Source organism: Typopeltis vanoorti, chromosome 7, assembly GCF_054136105.1.
Source record: "Typopeltis vanoorti isolate ZY-2024b chromosome 7, IOZ_Tvanoo_1.0, whole genome shotgun sequence".
In the NCBI taxonomy this organism is placed as follows: domain Eukaryota; kingdom Metazoa; phylum Arthropoda; class Arachnida; order Uropygi; family Thelyphonidae; genus Typopeltis; species Typopeltis vanoorti.
In genome coordinates, this window is record NC_143555.1 from 75,538,295 (window position 1) to 75,553,160 (window position 14,866).

Sequence of the window (14,866 nt, forward strand, 5' to 3'; positions counted from 1 at the left end):
TTGGTTTTGGGTCTAGTTGACATGGCAGATTTCAAATATTTTCTCCTGTGGTGTGGGTGAGAGGGGCACAGACTACTAGTTGCCTAGCATATACAGAAAACCTTGGTGTAAAGTCTTCTGTGCACAATGGAAGCAGATAACATTCCTGTAGCTTTGTGGATAGCACTCCTGTTTCAGCAAGCAGATAATTGGAGATATTGGCTACTCGCTGCAGTTGTAACCATTGAGCTTCCTTCACTGGATGCTGTTTATAACTCTTGGATTGGTTCCACAGTCTGTGAATCATGGAATGACTTGTGTGCAACCATATGGCTATCTCTATCTCAATTTTTGCCAGCTCTAGTCTTACAATGGCTCATCACTTGCATTCATTGGTTAAATGATGTTTTGCAGCCATATCCAAGAATTTTGCTATTACAAAATATCGTGTTTTCTCTCTCTCTCTCTCTCTTTCCAGACACGAAATAGAAAACTGTTCCAAAATGCTTGCTTTTATGACATGGTTCATTTGTGCCATTTGCTCATTGTCACTTTTTACATCATGTACCTGACTTTCATATAGCTTTTCTTCCCCCCCCCCCCCCAAGTTATTGCGATTTTTCTCTTTGTCTCTATTATGTACACTAGTTTCCAGTGTACATAATAGATTCTGATTCTGATTATAAGGATGAAGTTTTTGTTGATGCAAACAATTTGATTGTAATTCAGAATGATGAATGTTATAAAACAGTTAATCCTAACCTGTCATTCCTGCATATTCTGGAGACGATAATGAACGTATCGAATCACACTTTAATTTTCCTTTAGTTATCCTTAGAAATAAGTTGATAGGTAAAAGTCGCATGGAGCTAAGTCTGGAGAGTAAGGTGGAGGATCCAACACAGAGATCTTCTTATCAGCCAGATACTGCTTTACAGACAGTGCACTGTGGGCTGTAGCATTGTCCTGATGCAGAATCCAAGTGTTGTTGTTCTTCTTCAAAAGATCGGGTCTCTTTTTCCTCACTCGTTCTCTCAGCTTGGCCAGAACCTCAAGATAATAATGTTAATGAACGGAATGCTTAATCGGCGATTGTTGCAGAAAATTTCATTAATTTTTGCAATGTTTTGTTCAGTTCCTACCATGACAGGGCAACCCAATCGCTCGTCATCTTCGTTTTCTCAACCTTCAGCAACTCACTGTGGACTTAGCTCCATGTGACTTTTACCTTTTTCCAAAATTTATGGGCACACTTCTCCTTCGTTTTCAACAATTAAAAAATGGGCTGCCGAGTTTAAACGTGGCTGTACCAGACTTCAAGATGATCCACATCTGTCATAAGCATCCATGTAAAATTGCAAGTCATTCTATCAACTACTTTGTTTTATACAGCTGTCTGAAGCAAAAGTGTTGTCTGTATCTCTTGAAATGGATAAAATTGAGTATCGTGCGGTTATAAAATTCTTTGTAAAAGAAGGTTTAACGCCAAAAGAAATTCATTCGAAGTTCATAAAAGTTTATGGGCACTCTTCTGCTTCATTTTTGACAACTAAGAAATGAGCTGCCAAGTTTAAATGTGGCCATACTAGCCTTCAAGATGATCCATGTGAAGGACATCCAAAACGTGTAACAACACCCGAAATCATTGATCGAGTGCACGATATGATATTGGATGACCAGTGAGTCAAAGTGCGTGAAATTGCTGAGACTATAGGCATTTCAAAAGAACGCGTAGGATATATTTTGCATGAAGAATTGCAAATGAAAAAGCTTTGCATAAGGTGGCTGCTGCGCTTGCTCACATCAGATCAAAAATGCACTCACATGAAAATCTCCAAACAGTGCTTGGAGCGTTTTAACAAGAATAAAACTGATATTGTGCATCGATTTATTACTATGGATGAGACTTGGATTCACCATTACACACCAGAATTCAAACAGCAGTCAAAACAGTGGACAGAAGCCGGTTGTTCAGTGCCAAAGAAGACATTAGTCAGTTCATTCCATCGGCAGTCAATTGTTGTCAATGCACTGTCAATTGTTGGAACATCCACCTTATTCCCCAGATTTGGCTCCCTCTAACTTCTATCTCTTCCCAAAATTAAAAATCTTCCTTGTTGGTCAGCATTTTTCTTCGAATCATGAGGTGATTGCAGCGGTAGAGGGATATTTTGCAGATCTTACTGAGAACCACTACAGGGACGGGATAATGGCACTGGAGCATCGCTGGACTAAATGTATTAGTCTTAAGGGAGATTATGCCAAAAAATAAAAATAATTTTGAAATTATAAATTCGTTTTATCATTGTTAGGCGAAGAACTTTTCAGACCACCCTTGTATATGGATCACATTATGAAGGAAAGTGTTATTAAACAAGAGATCAAAATTGGAGATGTCAGCTCTTTGCTTTATGCAGATGATGTTATACTTTTAAATCTGCTAGAAGTCTGCAAGATTCCCTGACTTAATTAAAGAACTGTTGTAATGAAGGTCAGCAATAACAAGACAAAGACAATGAAAATAGGCAGAAGCATTGAAAATATCAACGGCATTATGAATGGAAAACCTATAGAACATGTAAGACATTTCAGCTACTCATGGATGATTTTTAGTGAAGATGGAAGCCTGTGTAGCTCGGTGGATGTAGTGTTTGCACACCACAGCACTTGACTGCACAAAGGAAGACTTGCTTTCAAATCTAGTCGGCAACTAGAGGAAATTTTTGTACACTTTTTTTTTTTTTTTTCGACCAGTTTCTGAGTTAGTCAATCTCTGGCATGGGCAAGCAGGTTTTTCGTCCTGTAAATTGAAGAAAATTGACTGTAGAACCCACATTATTTCGGACATTCAAATATATATTGTGTTAGGGTTAGGGACAACACATGGCAGCACTTGCTGAGCCGTCTCTCTCTCTTTTCACTGTGTGTCGCTTAATTAGTGATAGCCTTGGGCCAGCTATCTCTGATTGGGTAACAATGGAGATTGAACTGCCCCCCCTCACTCTACAAATGTCAGATAGGGCTAAAATGGCCTTGCCTACTCCCTATTCAGGAATAAAAAGACATTAGCTATTTTTTTTTTTTTTTTTGATGGACAACAGAATCAACAAAGCTAGTATGGTAGGAAATCAAAACACTAAAATTAGCTGTATGCAAGACAGTGTTTAAACCAATTTTAAATTATGGATCTGATAGCTGAGTTAAAAGTACAACACATGACCAAAGACTAGAGACTGCATATATGAGAGTCCTGAGAAAGATTAGGGGCATGAACAGATGTCATCAATGGCAATATCATATTAAAAATGAGGATATTAGGAAAGAAGTTGACATTGTCAGTATATAGGAATGCATTAACAAGCTATTCTCAGGTGGTATGGTCACTTAAACAGAATGGGAAAGGAAAGATTAGCAAAACAAGTGTTCTCTGCAAGTTTGGCAGGAAAAAGACCCAGAGGAAAACCAAGACATAGGTGGATTGATATGTTAAAAAGTGCCTTAGAAGATAGAAATATAAGATCTGATAATGTTGGAGTCTTGAAAGGTAATAGACTGATTTGGAGGAAAATTATAAATAGGAAGTTAGTAATGATGTAAATTTTTCATGTAGTACTATCATATCCTGTACACCCCTTAAGGGTACATGGTAGGAATTTGATGATGTGGTGGAGCATGCTGGTTTTTTACCAGGTGATCTTGTGGGTTGTATCCAAAACATGGTCTGCCAGACCAGACTGACTGTAGTCTTGATTGGAGATGTATGATTTGCGTTCTAAGCGGATGGTTGCTGATCTACCTTTCTGCCCAAAGTATGCCAGCTTGCAGAAACAAGGTACTTTATAAACTCCAGATACTGAGAGAGGAGGAAGCTGATCTTTTGTAGAACGGATAAGGATAGCAAGTTTCCGGTGGGGCTTAAATGGTGTGTGGAGGTTGTAGTTTTTTAAGGACTTGGCTATTCCTTCTGATGTGCCTTGGATGTAGGGTATGGTCATGGCATTTCTGAACTCTTTCTGAAGAGATGCCCGGTGAATGGGGGAGGAACTGGTTATTTTTTTAATACTGTGATCACTGTAGCCATTGGAGAGGAAGGTGTTGTGTATATGGTTGAGTTCGGTTGAAAGGGTGTTCCACTGGAACAAAGATTATGGACTCTCTTGGTTAGAGTTTTAATCATGCCAGTTGAGCATGGCAGGGAGGGGGGGGGGGCAGAGTTTATGATGTATCTGCCTGTGCGTAGGTTTTCTACATATAATGAAGGAAAGTGTTACCATTAGGAAGGCGTGTGACTAACATGTCTAGGAAGGGTAAACTATTATTATTTTCCTTTTCTATCGTAAACTGTATTCTTGGATGTAGGCTGTTAAGGTGACTGAGAAAGGCATCTGATGTGTCTGGGCTATGACGCCAAAGAGAACACATCATCTACATATCTTAACCAGATAGAAGGGTTGAGAGGGGCTGAGTCTGGCTTTTTTTTTTTTTTCAAAATTTTCCATATAAAAATTGGCAAGGGGGTGACAGGGGGGAACTGCCATGGCAGTTCCCTCTGTCTGTTTGTAAATTTTGTTCTTCCAAGAATAATAACCAGAATTAATGGCAAAGGAAAAGAGATCTAAGATGTCAGAAGGAAGAACTCCTTTAAATGTGTTAAGGTGTCATTTAAAGGAATATTATTAAATAGTGAGGTGATGTCAAAGTTTACCAATATATCTGTATTATTTAAAATTAGATTTTCTATTAGGGTTTTAAAATGGGTAGAGTTTTTTTTATAAAGGATGTGATAAGTCCATTGGGGGGGGATCAAACAGTAAGCTTTGACATTTGTAGCACGGTGCGTTAGTGGCATCTACTATAGGTCTTAGGGGGAATTACGTTTGGGATTTTTGGTAAACCATATATTCGGGTGGGAGTGGACAAGAACAGAAAGGTTTTGAGTTTTTTTTTTGTAATGTCCGGAAGCCAGGAGGATACTTTTTAAAGTAAGTTTTTTAATTTTTTAGGTTGTGTTGTTGTTGTGGGATGTAGGTAGCGGCATCTCAGAGAATAATCTCCATTTTTCGATTATATTCTGTGGCATTACTGTTATCCGCTCTGGTGATGCCGACGACTGGGCGAGGATATTGACAACGTCAAGTCTGATGTTATTGGTTATTTCTGGTGCTAAGCGACAGATTCCACATTCGATGTTATACAATATATATAGCACTGGCACTTCCTTCGGTGTGATGGTGAAATTGTGGCTGAGGCTAAGGGTACTGATGGCATCTTCAGTGAGCCCCTTTTGAAGATAGACTGATTATCTTCAAAAGGGCTCGCTGAAAATTATTGTCTGGAGCAGTTGAATTTGCAGTTCTGGTTTCGATTTACACAGGTTGTTAAACTTTTTGATGTGCTCATTTTTTTATTTTGTGGAATTCTTTCTGTGCAGAAGCTTCTGAGATGTTAGAGAGAATGGACCAAAGTTCAGGATTAAGTACTGCAGAGAACTCTGATTGTGGCTCGTGTTGCGACAATCTGTTCCTGTAGTAGTGCAAAGCTGGTGCGTTTATATATGCGGAGGGCTCTTTTTTTTTTTTTTTTACTGAAATTTGATTTTTAGTTTAACGCAGTTAGGTATCACTCTTGTATCCTGACATCTTTTTAAAGGGCAGCCGATTTATTTGCCTAGATAAGCGTAGTTTCGACTTACTGTATTGTCTTGATTTGCATGCTATTTCTTTTCCATTAATGATAAGAATCCATGTGTTGAGGCTTAAGTCCTGTGAGGACATCATGTTGGAGACTTAATGGAATATATACAGCACTCGGAAAGGATTAAAACTGATTTTAATACCTCCAATATTTCGCCTCAGTCACTGAGACATCTTCAGGGATTATGAAAAACTAATGTAACACACACACACTCAAATACAACACAATACTAAGCCAAACAGGCCGGTGACTCTAAAGTCCTATTTAGGTGGTGCACCCTCTATGGGCAATTGTAGGTGGCCTAGAATGTAAGGTGGGATTACTGATAATTAATGTTTCTCAAATTTTCGAAAGTTTAATGCAACGTTCTTTATTTAGATTCAGTTGATTTTTGAGTGCTGCTGCAAATTTTAAAAATAGTCTTTCTTTTTTGAATTTGCTGTGGTGGAGCATTTCTTATTTTTTCTGGGTGATCCTGTGGCTTTGACTTTCTCATAAATAGTTTGATACCATTGTTTGCCTTACTGCCAGTGAACCCCACATTCACTTTCTGGAACTTTGTCTTTATTTGCACTTGTGTATACAATGAAATCAACCATATATCCAGTCTTATAATCACATAACATGAAAGTTTTTATGTTAAATCTTTTTAATGGGACGAATTGAATGAAGGGGAGATGACCCTTGAATAATACTAAACTCTCATCCTATGTAAATATTTTGAAATGGGATAAATACTTCACTGAAAGTTACTGGCGTCATCAATTTTAAGTTTTTAGCTTGTATATTCTTTCTTTTTGAGGCTGATTTTCATTGTCACTGAAATATAACAAATACAAAAGCAACAAATATATATATTTATTTTTTTATTTTTTTTTTTTTGAGACAAATACGGAAAATTGGGAAGTTGAAATGAGAGGATCTGGTTTAGTTCAATAGTCAGGGCCTTGTCATCTGAGCAGATTAATTTTGCCCTGTTATATAGTGTTTTTATCACCCCATATTGTTGTGAGGGGGGGGGGGATTGCTGGTGAATGTATCTGCCAGTGTGGGTGGGTTTTCTGTAAACAGAGAAAACCAAAGATCCATCAAGCTGGTGGGTGATTGAAGTGTCTAGGAAGGGGAGGGTGTTGTTTTCCTCTTTTTCTAAGGTGAACTGGATTCTGGGATGTTGGTTGTTTAAGTGTGTTCGGAAAGAGTGGAGTGTGTCTGAGCCATGTGGCCAAATAGCAAACACATCATCCACATAACGAAGCCAAATAGTGGGTTTTTGTGGGGCGGAGTTTAAGGCTTTCTCTTCAAATGTCTCCATAAAGAAATTGGCCAAGGGTGGGGAAAGTGGTGAACCCATGGCTGTCCCCTCTATCTGTTTGTAGAATTTTCCTTGCCAAACGAAATAGCCTGAGTTCATTGTGAACTGAAATAGGGCTGAGATATCGGGAGGAAACTTGGCTTGGATGAGCTCAAGGGTTTCTTTGAGTGGGACATTAGTGAATAGGGAGGAGACGTCAAAACTGACCATTATGTCAGTGTGTTGGAGTGTGAGGTTTTCTATACTGGCTTTAAAGTGGGCTGAGTTTTTTATGTGTGATGGTGTGTTGCCAGTGTAGTGTGTGAGCGTTTTGGCTAAATGTTTGGCTAATTTATATGTGGGGGAATCAATGCCATCCACTATGGGACGCAATGGCACATTTTGTTTATGTATTTTTGGGAGTCCATATAATCGGGGGGGTCTAGAGTTATAAGGTTTAAGTTTGTTGGTGACTTCCACAGGCCAAGAAGTGACCTTCTTAAGGAGTCTGTGGATAGTTCTAATCTGAGAGTTGGTCGGATTATATTCAATGGGGAGGTAAGTAGTACGGTCTCGTATTAAAGAATTTAGCTTACCTTTGTAGTCTTTTTGATTGAGTACCACAGTGGCGCTTCCCTTATCAGCTTTGGTGATTACTATTTTTTTGTTGTTTTTTAATTCTTGTAGGGCTGTATATTCGTTTTTGGATAAGTTGGATTTTGGAGGTTTGGCTTTAGTGAGAACACCGACTACATCCAGTCTCACGTTGTTGGCGATATGGTTAGGCAGGTTGCGGATTCCACGCTCTATTTGGATCATGATTTCTTCAGCAGGTATCCTTTTTGGAGCTAGGGCGAAATTGTGACCACGTGAAAGTGCAGTGAGTGCTTCAGGCTTTAAAACTGCCGACGAGAGGTTGACTACTGTGTTAAGTGGTGGCTGGGGTACAGAAGTAGAAGTCTTTGTCAGGTTTTCGTATTTCTTCACGTGCCGATTACGAACTTTTTCGAATTCCTTTCTTGCCGATGTGCATGAGATGTCATAAAGAATAGACCATAGATCAAGGCTGAGTGTGTTAGAAAGCTCTTCCTCTAATGCCCGTAAGGTTTTGTTTTCGTCGGCAAGGAGAATGCGCGTCGCGGTAATTTGTTCTCTTAACAGGGCGAAGCTAGTGCGGTTATAAATGCGTAGAGCTTTCTCGGAAGTGAAACGGTGCTTCAATTTCACACAATTGGGGATCACTTTGTTATCCCGTTAGCGTTTTAGGAACGTAAGACGATTTATTTGCCTCGATATCTTCAACCTCAATTTGCCGTATTGACGGGCCTTTCGTGCGATTGCATCTCCGTGGATGATCATGATTCTAGTAGTAAGACTTATACGTTGGTTAGACATAACTGGTAATTAATTTACGGAATTCACAACGCATATGAAGTATATTAATTAAAGATACTTTAATGAATCACTTCTATATTTCGGCAATGTCACATTGCCATCTTCGGGAACATAAAGATATGGTATGTGCACTAAGGAACTAACAAAGCAAATGAGGAAGAAAGTAATAAACTAATTCTGTTCCTAAAGTCCTAACGGTGCCCTCTTGCGGGCTAATTTGGTAGTCTTGGCCGTTGGGCTGAAGTTCTCATAATGAAAGTCTCCCAAATTTGGGGCAGTTTCATGCACCCAAATTTGTTGAGGTTAGGAACGTTTTTTAGAGCTGCTGAAGATTCTTTGAACAATCTTTCGTATTTAAACTTGCTGCGATGGATTATTTTTGTTTTCTTCCAACGAATTTTATGGTGGGTATCTAAGGCATGGTCTGCCAACCCAGAGCGGCTGTACTGGTGAAACCGGATGTAGTCTTGGTGTTCTGAAATCCTGATATTTGTTGTTCTGCCTGTTAAACACACAGCATTTAAGCCCACCCCAAACTTGCTAACCTCATCTGCTCTACAAAAGATCAGCTCCCTCCTCTCTCAATGCCTGGAGTCTATAAAGTACCCTGTTCCTGTAAGCTGGCGTACTTTGGACAGACAGGCAGATCAGCTACTATCTGCCTGGAGGAACATAAGTCATACATCTGCAAGCACAACTATGGTCAGTCAGGCCTGGCTGACCATGTCTTGGATACAACCCACAGGATCTCATGGAAAAAAACCACCATGCTCCTCCATAGCAAATTCAAAACAGAAAGACTATTCTTAGACTCAGCAGCAGCAGCTCTCAGGAATGAACCAAATCTTAACAAATATGGTTGCATTAAGCTTCCTAAGATTTGGGAAACGCTTATTACCAGAGGCCTCACTTTACATTCCAGGCCACCTACAACCACCCTTAGAGGGCGCTCTACCTAGACAGGACTTTAGTGTCTCCCATGTGGTTGGGCTTAGTATTGTTTGTTATTTGTTTTTATGTTACATTAGTTTATTTGTAATCCCTGAAGATGTCTCATTGACTGAGACAATATAGGAAGAATTAAATTCTGATTTTAATCCTTTCTGAATGCTGTATACAATCCATTAAGCCTCCAACATGATGTTGTCACAACACTTAAGCCTCTACACACATATACAGCTCCAGGGAGAACCATTATTCACACAATACTTATTAACTGATGAAGCACTCACAACCACCTTCAGGCAACTCATTCACCCATTTAACTCTCCCCCCAGCACAAAATCTAGTCCTAACACCTTTTCTAACTATGCTCTTACACAACTTCCACTGGTGACCACTCTTTTTTCTTACCGTGTACTAAAAAAAAGCCTACCATATCAATCCTATAAAAACCCCTTTAATAACTTAAATGCATCTATCATATCTCCTCTTTTTCACTTATCAGCTAGTTTTTGAAGCCCACAGACCATCAAGCTATTCTCATAGGGAGCATTTAATGAACTTTCCACAATATTTGTCACTTGTCCCTGGATCCTGTCCACCACTTCTTCATCCCCCATGTAATCTGGGAGTCCAGATCTGTACACAGTAGTCCAAATGTGGCCTTATTAATGGTTTGTATAGGGGAACAATAACCTCTATCCCTTTAGTGTGTTCTTCAACAATCATTTAATCTGATGTGCTGTTTTGGTTTACCTTTGCAATATGCCCTCTAAACGTCAACTCCCTATCTACAATCAACCCCCAAGTCTTCATCAGTTTCCTGCAGTTCGATTCTATCGATATAGTACACAGCATGTGATCTCTTCCCACAGTGCATTCACCTTACACTTTGCCACATTAAATTGGCAGCCATTTGTCTTTCACCATCTTCATTTACCATTGCTTTTCCCAGTTTAGCATCATAGGTAAACAACTGAATATTTCTTGTCAAATCATTTTCTATATCATTGGTATACAAATTAAATAACAAAGGACCAAGTATTGAGCCCTCTGGTACACAACTGCTCACTTGCTTTCTCCTGGACTTAACTCTTTCATAAACCACTCTTTGATATCTCTCCATCAGCCACCCTCTAATCCAAATAGCCATTTCTATTGTTACTTTATTATAAAAAGTAAGCAGATTACTAATACAAGATTTACTCTTTACAAAATCCACATTGTCCCTCAGGATTTAAAAGTTCCTAATGCATTTAGACTATGAAACTTATCACGTACATGCTGTTTACGTATTTTCATTGTTGCATCTACTGGTTTCTGTTTTAGTTGTTTAATTTGCAAGTCATGCTGAAGATGCTTTTGCTACTGGGGCAGAAATTTTATGCCAATAAAATGTATATGTAAGTAAAATCTGTGTTATGTTTAATTATCATGTCTAATTATCATGTCTAATTATCATGTCAACCTGAATTAAATGTCAGCACACGCTAATGAAATGCAAACATGTTTAAAAGTTGTTAGCAGAAATTTTTTTTAATGTGAAAATATGCTCATAATAATTTGAGCTTAGCAGTGAAAAGGTTAATCAACAAGTAATACGTAAGCAGCAGACACTAGAATAGACAACACAGTGGTATTGTCAATTGTTTGTGGGACCCCTCACATCATTACATGTCTGTTCAATACGTGTAAAGTAAGGAAGGAGGGATGCATGCTGCAGAAAATTTACAAATAATGTGTAACTGTTTTGGGTTATTCTTTTTATTAATAAAACTTTTTCATTTTAACTGAAGCACTGATGCCAAAAAAAAGTAGAATTAGCAGCATGTTCAGCACAACACACATTTTTAATATTTTTTACTTACACTAATAATAGTAATTCACAATTAAAAGCCTGTTAGTAAATTTATGAAATTCTATCAAAAATGAAGTTACAGTGGAAACTCTGACTTCATTTTTGATAGCACCTCTTTTGACGTGGACTCGGCATCATGAGAGATTAATGACAGAGTAATTGAATTTTGAGCAAGTTATATGGGAATTGCATGGAGAATAAGTCGTTAGCTCGCTCTCATGCCATTTGTATTCTTATGAATACAAATTTGTATTTGTTCATACAAATATTAATCAAAGTATTTGTATGAACTTTTGATTAATGAAAGCATTCTTATTATCCTTTGCAGTCATATTACACTGAAAAAGTTTTAACATTTTAGTACATATCTGGAAAATCTTTAAAAAAGTTACTTTATTTTCATTGAATATCATTTTGAATTAGTATGGCACTTTCCATGCCTATGTGAACTACATTGCATGTCAGTAGTCTATGATTGAACTTCTTTCATCCAGAGTACTTGCCATTGCCAACCAGGTATATAAATGTTGGGCATTGCCCTCCCTGTTATCCACAGAACTATTTATCATAATCTTATATTCTGTATAAATAACACATAGACAAAGTTGAAAAAATATTTAATGAACTAGAGATATTTCGATTCACATATCGCAGATAGCCGTCAGTGTAATAAGGTTGGCAATCCAAAAAAATTGCACAACAATGAAGGTATACAGAGAATGGACTTTCTCATTATATCCAGTCATGAGATAGCCAGGTAGAAAACTGATGCATTTAGGATCAATTGAAATATGCGTGTATGTGATTTTTTTTAAAAAACATTAAGTATATGTAATAAAAAATTATAGAATTATGTTGTAATAGATTTCACGGTATGATATGAACACAGATGGATAAGAAAATAACTATTTATTAACTTAGAAGCTAATATTTCACTGGTATTATATCCAGCATCTTCAGAGCACACAACACAAAGTTTGTTACAAAAGCAAGACAACCACAATCCGGTGTAATAACAGTGGGGCGAGTATAAGTAATTGCAGCATGCAACATAAGACTAAAATCCTAATATGGCACCATCTAGGTTAAAAAAATAAAAATTTGGACAACTATTTCAAAACTCTGAACTTTTTTTTTTTCTTTTTCACCTAGATGGCACCATATTAGGACTTTAGTCGTGTGTTACATGCTGCAATTATTTATACTAGCCCCACTGTTACACTGGGTTGTGGTTGTCTAGTTTTTGTAACAAACTTTGTGTTGTGTGCTCTGAAGATGCTGGATATAATACCAGCGAAATATTAGCTTCTAAGTTAATAAATAGTTATTTTCTTATCTGTGTTCATATCATACCGTGAAATCTATTACAGCATGTCTGACAAACACATAAGCCTATCCACACATACTTATGGAATTAAACAGTACAGTTTTTAATTAAGGTTATATTACATGCATATGCTATGCTTCTTTTTTTTTTTTTTTTAATTTAAATTATGCACTCTTCTATTGGTTTATTACCTGGCTGTCTCACAACTGCTTATAAGAAGCGATTCCATTCTCCATATACCTTCACTGTTTAATTTTTTGATTTCCAACTATATTACAATGACAACAATCCACAATATGTAAATTCAAATATCTGTAGTTAATCTATCTTAATTTAAATATTTTTTAACTGCATGTGTAACTTATACAGAATGAATAACAGTTTTCACTCAGTAAACAGTCTTATTTTTTTTATACACTATAATATACAGGAATGTATATTTGGAATTATTTACATGTATATAAATGCACAGTGTGCCCAATAAATAATTATTTTTTTAAAATGCACATACTATAATCATTATTTTAACACTAGCATGTTCTTTCCAATGGTTTTAGTGCCTCGTTAAAAATTCAATCTTAGTTGAACACGGTTACATTGTTTTAGAGATAGAATCCTGAATGGATGAATCATAGTCCTACCAGTACAACTTGGAAACAAAATGGCACAGCATGGACTGGTGAGCACCAACACCTTCAAGATGGCAAAAAGGTTCGAGTCAAAACAACGCTGATTGTTTTCAACGTTCATAAGGAATTTGATCTGGAGGACCAGGTTAAGTCAGTTCCTATTTCTGTATCACACAATGTCTGAATCAGTGCATGAGAGGAGAGCAGTACGGAACAAACAGTTTGCTGCTGCACATTGCGAAAACGAGAAACGGTCTCACTTCCAAATCCATAGTGCTCAAACAGGTGTGAGATTTGTAACAGTAGACTACTTTTTTGTTTCTGAAATTCAAAAAATGCCAGTTTGACTCAATGATGGGCAGTCCAGAAGAGTAACTGCCAAGCCCAATTTCTGTACGAATGATATCTTCCTGTGGTTGCTCTTCATACAAATTTTGTCTTGTAATGGGCACACACGGGCTCCTTTATATGCAGGATTCATAAGGCTTCTAATGGGAGGATGAATTGGCAAGTTTTTATTTTTAATAACCAGATTTGTGTGTGGGTGTGAGAGAGAGAGAAAACATAAAGAGAATTTGTTCAAGTTAAATAAAATTTATTTGAAATATTTTACAGGAATTTTAGCATTCTATAGTGGATTGGGACCAACAGTTCTTCGAACTTTTCCATCGACTGGAGCTTTGTTTGTTTCATATGAATATACAAAGAAATTTCTGCATTATATCACAGACACAGATATAGATTAATAGATGTAAATGCTTAGTTAAGTAAATTAACAGAATATGTAAATATCTGATGTACAATATTTAAAAGTATTCCTTTAAAGTTCAAACATATAAAGTTTATAATAATAGATACAGGGATCTCTCTGTTATCAAGTCCTAGTAGAAAATCTGTGATCATGTATAAGAATTCTAGTTAACAGTGTAGAGCGAGTACTGTTCCAGGATTCAGTTAACAAGCTAATCCATTCAGTGCTTGGTTAAGTGAGGGTTTGGCCAGTCAGAGAGATCTCTTTGCATTTATTTAAACCAAAGAGTGTAAAACTTTCTAAAAAGGTAGCTATGATAACTTGCATAATAATGATGTGTGTGTATATATATATATATATTTATTTTTCTAGATGTAAAATAAACTAATTTTATGCAATATTAAAAATCAGCTTGATATTTTTTAAAATTCCCACAATAAAATTGTGCACAAATTTCATGTATAAAATATATATTTTTCTAGATGTAAAATAAACTAATTTTATGCAATAATAAAAATCAACTTCATATTTTTTTTAGAACTACCACAATAAAATTGTGCAAAAATCTCATGTATAAAAATGAAAAATAAATCCAATGTCTGATTTGACTGTGCTGTGTTATACACCTCTTTCCTTGTTCAGTCATAACTAACAACTTACTCATTTGAAATTGCTTAATATCCTTACGAGTTTCTTTCTTTCTTTTTTTTTTTTCTAAAGCAAGAAGAAAGGTAATCCAGAAAGAATGCTCTACAAATGTTTCATGTAACCTCCCAAGAAGCTCATTATTAGGCTTTTAATATTTTTTTTAGCTGTGTTGGCAAGGGGGGGGGGGTACAAAAGAAAAGTCTAAAGCCATGTGATAGATCAAGGAAAAACGTTTTCACATCTCTTGTGAAAAATACAAATTATATTTCTTTATATATACGAGGGTGGTCTGAAAACTTCTCGACCTCGAACATAGATGGCAACACTATCGGCAAGATTTTTTTTTTTTCTA

The 14,866-nt window shown here is 36.8% G+C and overlaps 1 protein-coding gene across 1 annotated transcript in view; it reads left to right on the top strand.

Annotated features, from left to right (window-relative positions):
* The window catches only part of LOC150104789 (mitochondrial ornithine transporter 1-like), a 182,388-nt gene extending 167,984 nt beyond the window's left edge, over nt 1-14,404 (top strand). Inside the window, exon 6 of the mRNA XM_090395966.1 lies at nt 13,731-14,404. Within this exon, the coding sequence (XP_090252092.1) occupies nt 13,731-13,861 (131 nt within the window). The 3' untranslated portion in view covers nt 13,862-14,404. The remainder of the gene's footprint in view (nt 1-13,730) is intronic.
* The last annotated feature ends 462 nt before the right edge of the window (nt 14,405-14,866 follow it).